We start from the raw sequence: 18267 nt of genomic DNA, 5'->3' as shown, positions 1-18267 counted from the left end.
TCACCCAGGATAACCACTAATAAATCCATCGCTTTGTGGCTGATTAATCTCTATTTAGTTCGATAAATCTCTTTGGAGTATTACATACCTTATTCACTAGAAATGAATGGCTGAAATGTAGGAATTCTCTGGCGTTGAATGGTTATTTGAACTGGTAACTTATCGTTTGAAACAGTTATTCGAGTATGATATTTATTAAAGTAGCTTAGGAATTATATGATCAATATCATTTCGTAATCAACACTTTCATAATAGAGTCTGCAGGTGAGGTTTCAAATAGAGAATTTGAAAACACTATAATAGAACTCGAGAAAAACATAGAACGTTCGTGCGAGTTTTTTTGCTCAGATATCTACATGAGCTTTGTTGGATTATTCGTGGGTTCGTGGGTAATTAGAGTGATAATCTTGAGAGATTAATTTGTCATTGTGGTTTGATATTGATATTGAAATATTTCGAAGTGGGTCACCTAGAAGTGATTATTAATTTTCATAACTGCTGTCAGTTAGAGGAGCTAGCTTCAAACGGTCACCCTTCTAACAAGAGTACTAAGAGGAAGTCTGTTTTCCAATCAGACAATCTGATGTGGTTCATAATACGAACGATATGGTTCATCATCAGTTGTATTTAATCTTTTCATCTTCTGCAGCTCTCTCCGTTTTTATTGTTTTTTCATGATTAGATCATTTGCCATGTTATTTTTGTTCATATCATGACAAATGTTTATTCATAATGTGATGATGATGCTTGTAACATAGTTACAAACTATTGATTTTGAAACTTTTGATTTTTATTGATGATCAATCAAGTTCAGTGCTCAAGCTTATTGCTGTACTCATTTCAAATCACCGGGAAATCAGAATCTTTCACTGTAGTTGGAAAAATTCAATGGCATGAATCTTCTGCTCTATTGCACGCCTAAAAATGATGAAATGACCATTTTTATAATGTAAGAAACAAAGCTTATGTTGTTGAAAATGAAATCACACAAACGTGAAAGTGCTATAAATTGTGATCGAATTCGTTTTGAAGTCATCAAAAGACGGATTTTTGTAGTTCAGGAACACGAAGGCTGCAATGGCACAAATGTTTTTGACTGATTATTCTGAAATATTGTATGATTTAATTATTCAAGAATATAGTTATGACTAGTCGGTATGTTGTCCAATTCGTTATTGAAACAAATTTTGATAGGCTAATATAAAAAAAGAGAATGTATGAATGTTGTTCTTCGGTCTGACGGGTGAGCACGTCATTGTTATCGGATGGACACGTTAAAGTGTCGGTCCCGGTTGAAATATGACATTCGTAAGGCCCATTGATGGCTTATGTTATATATTTAGGCGGTGGGACCTTCCCGCAAGGGACTCCCCACCTACAAAAACAATACGAATTTACTTTTACTTTTTTCAGTTTAACGGAATGATATTTTGCAATATGGTTTTTATAAGTAGATTAATATTTCACTCTCAACTGGCAAATATCAATAAGATCACGTTGAAAAATATAAACAGAAGAAACTAGTACAAATCTTTAAAATGAATGAATTCAGGTAATATAATTATTTTTAAGGGTACTAAACTTTTATTTTTCAAGTACAAATCTATATGATTAATAATATTAATGAGAAGAATATATTTCGAAAATGTCGATTATTTATTTATAAATATACTGGCAATGTCGGTGCTTGTTTGTAAACTGGCGAAAGTGTATCTGCGATTCTCTGACAGTGAGATGAGATATCGATGTGCTTATTGTCGTGCCACAAGAACTGTGAGAAAGATGGGTCAGAGACAGGACAAGAAAGGGAAGAGAGAGACATAGATACAAAGAAGAAAAGAGAGAGTGTGAGTGAGAGAGACGATTAGAGAAATAAGTTTAATGAAATCGAGATGATGTAGACGTGTCCACTCCACTGTGTCGTGTCCCGAATGTGTCCCCGGATCGTGATGAAAGGTCAACATGACCTGATCTCAAAGTTATTATTTCTCTGTCTGCAATGATAACAATGTTCACAGTATGTCAGACAAAGACAACAAATGTTACGGAAGTAAAGAAGATGTCGCCAGTTTGTATGTAGTGATTGGGGGTGAAACAGTGGGTGGCAGTCATGACATTACATGCTCGCAGATTGTCCACGATAGTCTATATGTTCAAGTATCAGTTACCAAACCCATCATGTGTTTTGATTTAGAGATTTGAGAATAATGAACATATTGATCTGTGTTTTGTGTTGTGAAGTTGTGCTCCTTGGAGGGTTATCTCTTATGATAGAGCCCCACGTTATGAAGCTATAACTGTGTAAGGTGGTAAATTGCAAATCCCTTACAGATGATACGATGTTCTTGATCTTTATAAGAGCAGTTGTTAAATTCCCTCTTTTGCGAATAAATTCACAAAAAATTAAGGCCGTCCGGCTCGCAAAATTACTGGGTTCAAACCTCAGCTCTAGCTCAGTGGTAGATACATGAATTTTCCAAATACAATTAATAATTACCATAAAGTTCAATGACCGGTGATTAATAATTCTTACCGCTGCTTCTATGAAGTTCTTGAAGAATACCAGTGAGGAAATTAAAAGAATATTTGATGACTGATTATCAGTAACCACTAGAGAATAATAAAGACCAACTATAGTGTTTTCTAGTTGATTCTTAAAACGCTCGTCATGAATACAGGTATTCACCAATTTATCCTTCCAAAATTCCTTAGAACTTACAACGCCAGTTCTTGAAGCTCTCTGGATCCTTATATGATATAACTGGAACCTTATTAATATAATTTTCAGTATACTTGTTCTGGCAGATTAAAGTGATTATCATCAAAGGATGATAAATACTGAGTGCTCTTAATAGCCTAAGAACAATATTACTTGATTCAATAATTTTATGTGCTGCTGAACACTTATTGGTACTAAAACAACTCAAACTGTATATCACGAGATGAACTAGGATAAAATAAATTTCTACGATTTGTATGCTGACATAAAACACAAAATATATTCCCATAAAAAAGTGTATATAGAATATTCGATATCTGTAATTTTTCAATATATATATATATATATATATATATATATATATATATTATATATATATATATATAAAATTTTCTTATATCTATAATTTTCTTAAATAAATTCGTTCTAAAATCTGAACAATTATCACAGGATTTAATAGCTTTCACAATAGTGAGTTTCAAATTCATAAACACATTATATTTAATACTGATGCTTAGACTTCCAGTCAATTCAAGATTCTACAAATAAAAACCTGTTTGGTCTATAGATTTGATATGATATATCTTGATCAATTAACAAAATTAATAATTAACCAATTAATATTCAAACATGAGATCTCAGGGATTTATATGAGTTCGGGCCGTGCATGGAAGTAAGCTTCCTACATATATCAAATAAATTTATAAAATGTTCTTATGAACTACGTGATATCACTCAACACGTTGTGACTTTTCTTTAATTTAAGTTAATTTTAATAGCGCTTTTAATTAATTTCCCCACTATATTTAGAAAGGCCTTGGAACGAGCTCGTTTGATTTATCACTCACATAAATGAAGTTCTCGACGGTCTCGTGGATTGAATTAATTATTTCCAATAATTAATTAGGCAGGTCCCTTTCGTCTCTGCTGGGCTAACGCGTGGTCCAGATTCTTATAGATTTCTTTCCGAATTAAAGATATATTTATGGGAATTGATTATAAATTACGAACTCTTCAACAACACTGAGTTCACAGATAATTTAACATTTAATACAAATATTTCACATTTAAAAAGGGATTGGCTTGATAATTTTAAAATTTAAAAGAAGAAAGAACCCTAAACTCCATGTGCATCCTCTCAGGTCGAGATCTTAAGCCAGAAGAAAGAGGTTTTCAGAAAAATTTATCTCTTCCTAGAACAATTTTGTAAGCTTCTCTCTGATTGGTCTTCAATTTAATAAACTCAATACAATTGGTCGCCTCAGAATCAGGGCTTCTTCAACATTATAATAGAAAAAATTTAAATAAAAAGTTTTTATATAAATACATGTAGTGTTTATCTCAAATTAATTTCATAAATAAATCGTAACATACGATTTTAATAGATAATACATTTAGTTTTTTTTATGAGTTTTGCATACTCTGGATTTTCGTGCTTTTTAGATTATAATAAACATTTATACAGAAATAATAGTTGTCCGTATTTCTACACATCAACCTCCTTTAGTATATATAATATATCCTTTGTGAGTGAATTTTATATAATCCAACCTATTATACTGGTTGATCGAATGATCAGCTGATTCGCTCAGTATTGATTCCAATAATTATCGATTTATTCAAGATCGACTGATTCTTTTCAAAAATGTAAACAAATAATTAACCTCAACATACATGCAAACTTTTATTTTTTATAATCCGCCAATAATAAGTAAGCCGCTTTATAATTTTTAATTTTGCCAATGGATTCTCATAGTTGTAGAATCACAATTATACATGTTTTCTTATCGTTTTTGATAATACTATTACTCCTAATCGCTAATAATATTCGATTTAAGTTGATTGATCCTTTGACTAGGTCTAACCTCCTTTCCATTTTATAATTCTATTAAAATTCATTGGTTCATTTCAAAATATTTGATGGTACTAAAGTACCACGTGACAGTGTGTAAGTGATTGATTATGCTGCTTGAAGGTGAAAGAAAGTAGAAATAACTAGAGAACATTTTTTGCATGATTCTTGAACATCAAATGCTTCCAGATTCTAGAAGAATATCAAATAATAGTGTAGCAAAAAGCAAGTACAGTATGTACGGAATTTGACTTTGTGGAGGCAGAGCAAAATTTGCTTGATTCACAGCCTGTAAGTAACAAGTAGTGGTGAAGTTTTGTATTGCGGATTCTAAAGGATTTATCATATTCACCCTATAATGATAATTATTTATTTATTTAGCATATGGCTTCCAAGACATCAATCAGTATTCATTTCCATCTTCACTTCTTCAGGATCATAATATGGGAATGATCCCTTGTCTCAAGATAATATAAAAATAAACATAAACAAAGAAACATAAAGTTTTATCAACGTTTTTACTAAGAAAGATTTATTCTAATACATAAATATCCAGTCCATTGAGATAGGCTATTGAATCTGGAGTTGCCATCAAGAAATCTCTATAATGATCATGAAATGAAGTAATGAAAAGAAGCATCTCTGTTTCTCTCTACGCTACAAGTATCTTCTGTTCCTCAATTTCTAACAAAACAAAATTATTTCACCAGTAATTTTGTTGAAATTTTTGGATAGTAGCTCTCATCGAATTTCAATCTAGCTGTTAACCCTGTTGTCAATATTTGCAGTAGCAGAAGTCTTCGGGGTGATTCACAGCATAATTGAATTTGGATTTTTTTAAAAATATTTTAGTAATTTTGTTGTTAGTCCCCTTTTTTTCGTAGATTGGATATTGTATATTCTTCCTCATCCCTCTTTTCTATCTGGTTTTGTTAGTTACGCAGTATCACGATATTTGTTTTTGCTCAACGTTACTCATTCCCATATTTCTCGACCAATGATGACAGAGCTCAACCGTGACTGGTCATCAACTAACGGCCAATATCGTTGAGCTTCATAGGGCGGGCTATTCATTCACTATTCATTTGCTGCTTCATTTCTAAGCTTTCAGTTCATTGGAAATTGATAATGGTGTAACAACCGACACCAGTAGTCTAATTTTGTTCAAATTGTTCACCTGAATCAGTGGTTTTGACGATAACAAGTCGCTTTAATTCAATATGTGAAATCTACCAAGACACATTTACAACAGCACAGAAAATTCATTATCTACTACCAATATAGGCTATTGCAAATAGTTGTTTCTCATAATTTCTGATTGTTTTGATAATACTCGAACAGCTACTTGAAGTAGACGTTGATTAACTTTCCTACTAGAATACTTTTACCTATTCAAATGCAGACGATTGATGAATACGGTAGCCTACTGGTAGAACCATCAGGGCTACGATATAATGCAAGATCAATCTGCACTAATATAGCGGTCAAAATGTGGTCTAGTGAAGATGCATTTATTGCAGTGTTCAGGATTTTACAACATTGTGATGGCGAAAGTGGCGGTTTCTAGTAATGTAATGTTGCAGCAGTAAACTCTTGATTGTTTCATAGTTGAATGACATTGAGTTATGATCAACAAATGTGTTGAGTGTTGAATCCTTGCATTATTATTGCATCTAAGTGGTTTTGTTTTGTTAAGGAATGGATCCAATAAACTGAAAATTGCAGTGTATCTAAGATATCTGTAATGGATGGATTTCGTAAGATCTATAGACATGTTTCATTAGTAGAAGAAGATAGTTAAATGATTGTGACGACTAGAGAATCCGATAATTCACTTTTTGTAATTGTAAACGTTTGAGCTTATTCTATAAGGTTTCTATTTATATCATTTGAACTAGAAAGTAATATTACAATAGTTGTAATGAAGATTTTCAGCGTAGTGAAAATTTTCCATGAGAATAATGTTGCTATGTATCATGGACAACTTGCGTAGGCTGAAAGTAATGTACTTTAACAATTATTGAGAAAGTCTTATTCAAATTCAAAGAAAGTCAAAGTCTTTGACTTTGGTCGTATCGACCGACTGAGTTATAAAATAAACATGTTGAAATTCAATGACCTTACCAGTATCGTAAATTTACGGACTGAACTCGTCTCATTTTTGGAGTGGTACTATACTAAAATATTATTTTTCAACTGTGATGTGAAAAACAAAGAAACACAATGAGTCACGGGGGTGGGAATTCTACCGTTTCTGCCAATTTCTAGTCACTCTTTAAGAGTTTATCACCACATGCAAATGAAGTGAAACTATCCGTTACAAACAACAATAATAATTAACTTGAAGCACTTCATCGTCTAGGAACTAGAACTATGAGAGTTTCAGTAGTTACCTTAACCTTTACCACACAATATATTGCGGTAAGTGAATGAGCCAATTACAGTATTGCGGTCCACTTCCTCAAATAGGTAACATCTTTGTTTGCAGACGCCAACAAAGAAATAAGTGAGGGCAGGAAACGTCATACGTTTTATGACGGTTTTATGGTAGCGAATTTATGACGCGCTTATAAGTAACTGTAATTGAGCGCCTTGAACTGACGGTTGAATGTGGATGTATCTTATTTATTTCAAGGGAATAGTTGGCTCTAGAAATGGTTTCACTGCTGTAAAATCGTATTTGTGTTTTGAGAAATTACTCGAGAAATTTTGCTTCACTTACAACTATTCAACATAAAATCCTTGACATTGGAAAGTAATGATGTTAAATGAGTGAAACGAATCCAAAGAATCAACTATTTAACCACTATTATATAATAACCATCCAACAATCGTAAAGTTCCCTCATCATCAATTATTCAATCTTATTTATGACTTATTGATATCTTCTCAAACTGTATGTATTCAGGGCTACTTATTTTTATACATAAAATTGCATCATAGTACCTTTTTTGAAAAAAAAACTTTAAAAATTGAAAAAAAATCAAGGGTACTATGATGTTATTTTATAAAAAAAAGAGTTACTGATAATACAAAATAGCATATTAATGCTAAATATATTCAAACGCAAGTGAATGCATATTCTTACATTAAAAGAACAGAATATACTTGTATCTTTGTACATCGGTCTGTAAAATATTTCCACGTGAAAGATCACTGAAATAAGTATTTGCATCCCTCCGGAGTTTAGCTTGTACTGAGGAACTGTAATCTTATCTATGAATGTGAAATTTTGTGTATAATAATATATATCTACTACGTATAATATCGTGTGATATTCTGAAAGAAACCTTTTCAAATTTTGCATTTTATAGCTACTGAATTGCAAAACACTAGTCTTACTTTCTTTCTTCCTGTACCACAGGATAAATAAATAATTAAATTTTCCCTACACCACAACATTTCTAGAAATGGAATTTCTGCAAATGATCGTCTAAAACCGGATAGATCACATTTTAAACAAATTTTACCAGTAATTGATGAAAAATTCCACTCACTTTCAAGCTCTCATTAAAAGTGCAACGTTTGATTTGAAAAGTTGATGCTAGGCTATAAAAGGCTATCTCATATTGAATACGAATTATCTCGGTAGAAAACGGCTTTTAGCCTGTCACTGCTCTTCCGAGGTTACAGGTTGAATTTCAACGGATGACAGGCGGCAGTTCGATTTTCAATTCAGAATATTTTTAGGTATGATAGGTGTTACAGTCGGGCATTAAAAGTTAATATGGGAAGTTGATCGTGACTATCAGGTGGCTTATTATTAGGCAGCCCGTAGAATTAGTGAAAGTAACGAAATTAATTGCCGCTTGTATTAATTTGATCGTGGGTTACATGTTCGAACTGTCAGCACGTCGAAGCCAACTTCTGAAGTTGGGAGCTGATGAAAGTGAGTGGAAGGTCAGGGCTATGCTGCTTTCAACTACTAAAAAAGTAGCCATAAGTAGCGTTTAAGTAGCTGAATAGAACCTCGTAGCTACCAATTGACTGGCCACCAGCTATCTGATTACAGTGTCATTAAATTTTTATTTTACTGGACTTGAATCATGGTCAAGTTCCATTGACCATTGAACCGTAGCCTACAATTTAGGAATCTAAATAGATGCTGTGTGCTATGTGATGTGATTTTCGGACCTAATTCTAATTAATCATGCAACTGTAGGCCAACTATTAGAAATAGATGAACTACTAGATAATTATGTAATAAAACTATATCAAAATTTAAAATATAGATCTACGAGTAATTGACTTTGTATGGTGAAGATTATCGAGTACTATGGTACTGTACTTGGATATATTATGTATATCTATCTTTAGATGCATGAAGTATGTTATCACGAATGAACTTTTGTATGAACCTGTTTAAAAAATATATCATGTTTCAAGTAATTCAGTATTCATATAACCCTCAGGAACCATACGCATCTCTATTCAAGCCCAAAATTTCCGTGATCTCCAGTGACCTGAGTGCGCTGAAGAACCAATAACAGCATTGTAATTATTTAGTAGTAGAACTGTTTTCTTTTGAAATTAATGGCTAGATTACGAATATCTAAACGAACAGCTGATAACACAATGTAATATACCAAACGAACAAATGTGAATCGATTCTTGAGTCCCTATAAGCAAAAATAATAGGAATACAAAATATTGGAATACAAACATATTCCCATACTGATTGATATAAGCTACAAAACCTATTTGATATCCATTAATCTAGACGTGCGAAACTCACTAAAATGAGGACTGTTCCACCATTTTGCTATTGAGATGAAGACTACCATGAAGATTGACTACTGTTATGAAGTCTGCAATCTTTGCTTATTGAAAATTTGTATTTTTTACTACTGTTATGAAGACTGCAATCTTTGCTAGTGAAGTTTTTAAAATCCTAAAATCCTTGAGTTTTTAAAAAGTCTTTTACAAAATCTAGATTCACATAAAAAATAACTGCAGAAAATAAGTATTTTAATGTCATTAAACCTGACTTTCATTTTCTTGCCTTCACCTCCATGCTTTGAGCCGTAATACCGCCGGAAGTCACTTGAGAAAATAGTCATGTACAATTCTGAGGATATGAGTGGGTCATTGCCACAAAATATTTCTGTTATTTCTAACGAATTTCAGTTTGCAATCTAGTTCAATTGAATCACTCAATCGTGTGTTTCCTGTTAACGTAGACCTACTGATCAACTAATCAACAGAATCACCACTTACAAGGTTGATTAGATGGACTTGATTAATTTGACATTATATTTTGTGGGCTGTAGATTAATTATTATTCGCATTGACATTTAATTTTGTAGTTTCTTGTCCTTGAAGTCCCACAAGTCGTCAAGCAAATATTCTAACGGTACAGATTTACTCGACCTTTCTTGTCAATATTTCTCATTTTCTTATATCTCATATCTAATATGATGTCTATTTCTTGAAGGCTAGATTAATTAATAATCAAAGAATGAAGACTATGATCAAGAATCTCAAACTTGAGGACATTCGATTATGGAATTGATTGCCATTTAACTAAATTCTTACACCATATTTTCTAAGGGTTTTCTAGAAATAGGTAGGGTACACTCATGACAATGATTTATTTCAATACTAATCTATTGACATTTTTCTAACTTTCAACATCATAGAACCTCTTGTCTGATTAGAGAATAGACATATATGAATATGAATAGAGTTTAGATGAATAGACATATATTCAATATGAATAGAGTTCCCTTACATTCCTTCAGAATCTTTATTGTTTTATCTCCGCCAACTTGGTATAGTTCTTAAAATATAACCAATAAAGTTTGTAGAGACAATCCATCATTCAGAATAATGGAATAATGCAAATTCAATCATCCAATTCGTTCAACCAAACAAAATCAATTTGGTTTAAAAAAGAAAATCTTGTCTGAAATTTCAATCTCGTTCTTATGTTCCTGATCTTGAGACCTAGAGAGATTTTTACTGTTGAAAATAAAATTTTAGACTTAATATTTTCAATGTTCTAAATGTATTAATCTCTGTCTATTTACGGAGGGAGGATCTCATAAATTCAATTCAACTTTAAGCTTTTTTTCTCTTCCTGAATGCTCTAATTATTTTATCAATACTCGGTTGTGATTGATGTGTGTAATCAAGTTCATTATTCACTGTTATGTTATTCACTGAATGTTAATTATTGCTGATTCTCAGTCCATTCTGCATACTAAATGCTATGGAATCTATGAAGCTATGTGAATGTTGAACTTGATTTATTATCAGCGATCATCCAACATGACACATTCCCAAGTGAACTGTGTAGTCTCTACCACATTTTATTGAAATTTGAATCAACTGAGTTTCATTACCCCTACCATGGACCCTTGAGTACAGGATCTTACAAAGTTCCAATAGATTCACACTTCCTGTGAATTGAACATGATGAGAAATTAGGAAATTAATCTATCAACTCACCCATCTATGTAGTTCTTAACTCTAGCATTAAGACTTATGCATATCACCCCAGTTTAGAGCTCGGGGCGTAATATGTTTTATTCATTCATATAAAAGAACCTCATTATTATGTTAAATCATTCTATTTCTGGAAAAAGTTCTATGTTTCGATGATAAGATACTAATTTTTCTGTTTGTTGTACCATTCTCTGGATGAATAAAATCTTTTTTTCATCTGATTTCATTAATCATTTTTGTCTAATCGGTTTCTATTTTATATCTAAATTTGTCTTGAACATAAATTTGTATTAATTTGATTATAACCTCGACACATATTATTAATTATATTATATAGTAAGGTATCATTTTGAAAAATGATTCTGCATTGTGGAAAATTATCATTGAAAATTTATAAAAGTGTGTAATGTTCTTGTAATTGATTTGTGTTTGTAGGCGCTTGAATGGTGAACGGAGGCGGCACCCAGTTGTCGTCAGGGCGGCGAGATGTGAGCGGGGGCGGTGGTGGTGGAGGCGGTAGAGTAGGCTCGCGCTGTCGGTGGATCCTGCGGGGGTGTCTGGCAGTGCACCTGTCCCGTTGCGACCCTCGCCGACCACCTCCACCGCCCCCAGATCCCCCGCCTCCCGTCCACAATGCCACCGAGCACTATTGGATGTACGACAGCGGCTACCTCATTTTTCAGGTTAGTGCTGTCTGTAAAATATTATTACTATCGTATTTTAATATAACTTTGAAGTGAAAAAACACTAACATTTTTTGGTGTGGTGACAACCGTTTCGTGCTGGTACTGCACATTTTCAAGCCTAACAGAAAATGAATTAAAAATATTAAATTTCCACTTAAAATACACCTCACATGAAATTTCCTGGGATAGATCCTGCTACTAAGCACAGCAATTATTTCTAGTAATTTGCCCCATAGAGTCTAGAATAAGAGTAAAGATATCATAAGAAAAATATCCCATGGTATAGTAGGGCGTTTATGTTTCAAATGTCAGTGCCATTCAAGCCAATAGACCTATAGTTGACTTGAAAGAACTTCCGACTTGGAGGGATATGCCTGGGTCCATATTCATCATCCCAGATGGTGTGGGATGATGAATATACCATCGTCTCCTCATTACCCACGATTGTGCGTGAGTAATGAGACGGATAATGAGAGATGAGTGAACCTACAGTTTCAGGTGGGATCCGAACCACAGAGAAGGGATTTTTCAACTCATGAATCATATTCAGAAGAGTTGGCTGAAACGGTCACCCTCCCAATGTATCAAGTGCATGATTCATAACAAACAAATTACCGATTTGGACAAACAAATTACTGATTCGGACAAACCATTTACTGATTCTGACAAACAAATTACTCCAATTTCTTTCTACACTCTTTTAAAAATCATACAAATAAAGAAAAAACAAATTTATGTAAACCAACGAATCAAAGATCTAATGGGGATTTTATTGTCATTGAATACGTTAAAAATGAGATTACAAAACACTATGTTTGAAGGGAATTGAAAAACGTCCTTACCAAAATAGCTTTTTGGAAGGATCGGTTGTAGCAGCAATCTGTTATGGGACTCCAAATCAGACCAGGATTTCAATATTACTACAGGTCATCATCCAAGCTCAAAATATCTTGAGATTTCGAGGATTGGAAATTTATAATAAAAATGTGATCATAACTTCCAACAAACCTAGATTGGCATTGAACGTAGATATGCAGGGGATGGTGCATTTGGACCTTAGAAACTGTAATTTCAATCAGAAAATATGTCAAATGGAGTGGAAAGATTAAAAATACTGTAATGATTTCCCAGTTGGTTGTTTACCAGAACTCCATCTATTCATGATAGTTAGAAAAACTTCAATCGAAAACTTGAAACTTAAATCGATCAAGTATTATTTTCCTCACCGAAGAATCATCTATTCTTCCATTGATGAACTTCAAAATGAGATGTTTAAAAAGCAAACATTAGGCTATTGCTTGGATTTTATCCGAATGTGATGTCCTATTGGTATGAAGTTTGACTTTCTCTCTTTCAAGTTCGCCTCCTATGCTCTCACATAGGTTACTTCATTTTCTTCCATCATTCACCATCACCTTCACATTCAGACTTCCCTCTCGTTGTCGACATCTGAATGCATATAATCTAATAAGTTAGTATTGTCTGGAAATAACGGTTTTCGGTACAGCATAATGGAGGAGAGACATGTGCTGACCAAAACACGTAGACTAAGCACTGTAGCACTATATAGGCCTACTACTGTAGTAGGATGGGCGATAAAATTAATAGGAAATCGTAGGCCATGACTTTCACGCCATGACTTATCAACTTAACTCATATGCAACTGGATTGGAGTTACAATGCAACAAATAAAGGAATGAATAAAGGAAGAAGGAGGAGAAGAAGAGGGAATGGAGGAAGAAAAGATAAGCGCAGAAGAAGAAACCCAAGAAGAAGGAGGAGAAAAGAAAAGAGAGAAGAGAAGGAAAGAGACGGAGAAGAAAACCTAGAAGAGGGAAAAGTAGGGTGAAAAAGAAGAAGAGAATAACTGAAAAAAGTGAAAGAAGAATAAGAAAACAAAAAAATGAAAGAAAAAATACAAGTTACGTATAAACAGCCGTTTGTGAAGATGATTGAAAAAAAGGATGATTATAAGTGAATGAATAGAAAGGGAAGGATTATACAAGCAAAAAAATGGAAGATAATTTATGATAATTCAGAGAGGGAGAAAGAGATACACATGATGAAGAAGACATAAGAAGACAAAGGAAAGAAAGAAAACGAATTAACAGTAATGGGGAAGAGAGAAGCAGGGAAGTGATGGAATATAAAAGAATTAAGAAGGGGAAGAGAGAAGTGAAGGAATGAGAAATGAATTAAGAAGGTGTGAAAGAGGAAAGAAGAAGACAAGAAAGGAAAATACGAATAATTTATTATTTTAAAAGTCATGAAAATGATATAGTGGATGATTGAAGAAGAGCAAGAATAATGAAGTCATAAAGGATGGAGGGAATATTGTAGAGAGGATGTGTACAAAAAGAGAAATAGTATAATGGGGAATAAGAATAAGACGTAGGGAACAATAGGAGTGGAAAAATATATAAGGAAAGCAATATGAATATGAGTTATATGAAAAAATGTGAAAAAGCGAAGATGTAGAGAAGATGAGCGAGAAGACTTGAGGTTGAAAGAAGAAAGCGAAAACAAACAGAAAGTAGAGAGGAAAATCGATGTAGAAGGTGGAGATTATACGATGAAGACGAAAGTGAAAGAGATTGAGAAATGAGAGCGAGAAAAGGAGATGAAGTAAAGAAGGTTAAAATGCTGTAGTGATAGATTGAAGGAGGTGGAAAAACAGAAATAGAGTATGAGCTGGTGAAGGAAGTACTTTTGGAGAGGGTTGAGGAGGAGGTGACTCAGAAGAATGATGTGAAGAAGCAGAAGAGAAGGAGGAAACATAATAAAAGTAGAAGGTAAACATCAGTGAGTGGACCTTACATCTATAATTGCTATCGTCCAAACGGATTATCTCGAAAATTAATAGTCACGCCTTCTGACTATAACTATACATTACACAAGATTTTTCTAGCTAGACCCTATACTTACCGCCACTTGCTATATAGAGCTAGACTAGGATAGATTGAAAACTCACCTATGAAGTCTCTCAAACACAAACAATAGACAAGATGGCTTTCTTTTCGCTGGACACACACATTTCATGAATGAAGAAAAAATTAAATAATGAAAACTGACTTTCTACTTCCTCCCTACTTTTCTCTGATGAAAGAGAAGTGGTTAAATTCAAATTTCACTTTCATTAAGATTTCATCAGCTGTCCATTTTTGATCTTGATTCATAAGCTCATGAGTAATGGTCAAAATAGCCACTCCTTCCGGCAACAACTTCTCATAGCTATAGCTACTATAGGCTATGTTTATCAAATTGAACTAGGCAGTTTATTCATTATCAGGTTATTCTTATTGATTCCACATTGAAGTGTTGCTGTTGTAACAAATTAATAGAACTAGTTTGAAGTGGAAATCATTTATTTTTTACGTGATGTTGAGTAAAAATATTATGAACAATGATAAGGCCGATTGAATATCTGCAGTCACATAATTCCTTAAAAAATAATTTATAACTTGTAATAGTTCGAATGATTATTTTTAATTTGTTGCCGTGGTATTGAACACTATTATATAAAATAAGGAGCTGGTTGGATCATTCTACCAATCAGCCAACCTTTCCAGGAAAATTATTCCTGTTGTCAAATTATTTCATTGTACTGTTGAATCTTAGCAAGAAGAATATCTGAATATTGTTTTCAATTTTGATTCTATTTTTACTACTGCACATCTCATTATTCATTTGATTCAATTAAAATGATATATAGCATTGCAAGTGAATTATCCCTTGAAAAAGTCATCTTAAGATCACTAAACTAGTCTTATTTTAGACGAAAGTTATTTGGTTTAATTTTATAGAAATCTCCAAGTTTCTGTGAAAAAGTTCAAAGTGAATATCATTCATCTAAAATGGTAGAGATTAATAAATGATGAAATTATTTAATATATAAACATAATTAACTTCTTATTTGTTTCTATGATTTTGATCTCTCTTCTGTAAAGTAATGGCAAACGATAAGATTCTGTTGGTTTCTGGTACATAAAATTCAATATTCCACATCACGCGTGCTTCCGTATCGTGAAGAAAGTCAATTTAGTCGGCTTCCACACTGACGAATTGGGAAGATGCTTTTTGCCATGCATCTATTCAATTGAAACGCTTCCTATCCCCGCCAACCGTGGGAATTTGAGCGTTGTTTCCTCCCTATCTTCTCAGAACTAATTGGTTCCGCTCTTCCCCCACTCCCATCTCCGTAAACCCAAGGTACTTAATTAGACGATCTGCTACATGCAAATAGACTGTAGATTATAGACTAGAAAACTAAACTCTCTTATTAGTCAGTTCTTACCTTACATAACGATTTCTTAATTGAATAGTACAGTACTATTGTGAAATGCAAACTAGTGGAGAATTTGTATCGATGAGGAAAATACAACAATTGAATGGAGTGGGAGATTTTTTCACCATCACAAATAATATGCTGTAATATGAGCAACCTCTTCTATTGAAAAACGTATACTAATAATAATAATATAATAATAATAATAATAATAGTAATAGTAATAATATTATATTATAACAATTATATATATAATAATATTATTATTATTTTTGTTTTTTGTTTTTTGTTTTTTTTTGTTTTGTAGAGAAATGAAGAGTCCAGTTTGCAGGTCAGATTGAATTCAAAGAAAGAAGAAAATGTCAATGTTAAAGCCGATTTAATATCATTCAATGTCTTTATTGTTCATTTGGGTGGGCCCGGCCCACTTGGTCCTTATAGAAGCGCCGCCATTGATGTTTTCAAAGTTTCTAATTTGTCTAGAGAGTTTTTTTTCAACGGAAACATAATGAACATAGAGTTCTGTTGTTTCGGTGTTTGAAACTTGAACAAGCTTTCTTGTTATTTTGAACTAGATCGTGTATTTTCATCAATAATTGCATGTCGGTGTTCACAACAAAATAGAGTTTTAATACATCGCAGTTCGAAATGAACCAGGAACCATCTTGGACAAGTTTTGTAGGGGTGCTGGACAATATTAAACATTTTATGAATGTAAGTGGAGGAAAAATGTTGAGTACGGGAAAGGGATCAAATGTGATCTTTCCCCTTTGGGGAGAATAATTGTCGCCCTTGGTTCCACCGACCTTCAACATTTTCCCTCAGGGAAAAATGTTTTCCTTCTCTCCTTTAAGAAGTACAAATTCTATTCCACTGTATGACTAATATGTATATTGTATAGGTGTTTTATTAGTGAATGTGAATTTGTTGACAGGGCTTCCTGGAGGCGAACCTGAAATGCTTCTGGAACGTGAGCCTGATGGAGGCGGTGCGGCAGCTGGAGTTCCAGGGGTATGTCGCCCCCGGAGTTCTTCTCATCACCGCCAACCCCTGTGCCTTGGAGGTCGTCCGCTCCGCATGGGCCAGGAATGTCCTCAAACCCCCACCCAGCTATTCGCTCACTCTAGTCGGTAAGTACCGGGTACCAAGTCTGCTACTTATTACACTTCAAAATACTACATTGCCAACTTCGAAAAATGTTAAATTTCACATCGTGTTGAATGTTAGTCGTGCAAAATATACATCGACAATCGGTTTAAATGGATTAGTGATTGAAACATATTATATTATAATATCATCAATATAATTTAATTATAACTTGAAATGAATAAATTGAACTTATAACTTGAACGAATAACTTGAAAGAATAACTTGAAATTCGTATGACTTCTATGACTTCAATGACAACTTCTATGACAACTTATGACTTCTATTGGTTGGGAGTCCCTGACGGAAGTTCCATCTCGCCCGAGTATATAATTTATAAGCCGTCAATGGGCCTTACGACTGTCATAATTCAGCCGGGACCGGCAATTTAACGTACCCATCCGATAACATGGATTTATAACTATATATAATATGCTTTTTTGAGGTTTTTCAAAGCATCAATTTCTCCGTTTCTATTCTCACCTGTAAAGCTTATAATTAGGAATAACCTCTTTATTTTCTTAAATACGTCAAAAATTGCATTAAAATGTATCGCTTTGGTAATAAATTTACTGGAAAGAGATCAAATTGGTATAGGTAATAATATTATATTATAACAATTATATATATAATAATATTATTATTATTTTGTTTTTTTGTTTTTTGTTTTTTTGTTTTGTAGAGAAATGAAGAGTCCAGTTTGCAGGTCAGATTGAATTCAAAGAAAGAAGAAAATGTCAATGTTAAAGCCGATTTAATATCATTCAATGTCTTTATTGTTCATTTGGGTGGGCCCGGCCCACTTGGTCCTTATAGAAGCGCCGCCATTGATGTTTTCAAAGTTTCTAATTTGTCTAGAGAGTTTTTTTTCAACGGAAACATAATGAACATAGAGTTCTGTTGTTTCGGTGTTTGAAACTTGAACAAGCTTTCTTGTTATTTTGAACTAGATCGTGTATTTCATCAATAATTGCATGTCGGTGTTCACAACAAAATAGAGTTTTAATACATCGCAGTTCGAAATGAACCAGGAACCATCTTGGACAAGTTTTGTAGGGGTGCTGGACAATATTAAACATTTTATGAATGTAAGTGGAGGAAAAATGTTGAGTACGGGAAAGGGATCAAATGT

General features: G+C 33.2%; 1 protein-coding gene across 2 annotated transcripts in view; it reads left to right on the top strand.

Annotated features, from left to right (window-relative positions):
• The window catches only part of LOC111048098, a 248504-nt gene that overhangs the window by 198226 nt on the left and 32011 nt on the right, over nt 1–18267 (top strand). For both annotated transcript variants that reach the window (XM_039437735.1, XM_039437734.1), the window contains exons 3-4: nt 11454–11701; nt 16924–17119. In XM_039437735.1, the coding sequence (XP_039293669.1) occupies nt 11462–11701; nt 16924–17119 (436 nt within the window). In that variant the 5' untranslated portion in view covers nt 11454–11461. The remainder of the gene's footprint in view (nt 1–11453; nt 11702–16923; nt 17120–18267) is intronic.

Source organism: Nilaparvata lugens, chromosome 11, assembly GCF_014356525.2.
Source record: "Nilaparvata lugens isolate BPH chromosome 11, ASM1435652v1, whole genome shotgun sequence".
Taxonomy (NCBI): Eukaryota; Metazoa; Arthropoda; class Insecta; order Hemiptera; family Delphacidae; genus Nilaparvata; species Nilaparvata lugens.
This window is presented reverse-complemented; position numbering and strand designations above follow the sequence as displayed.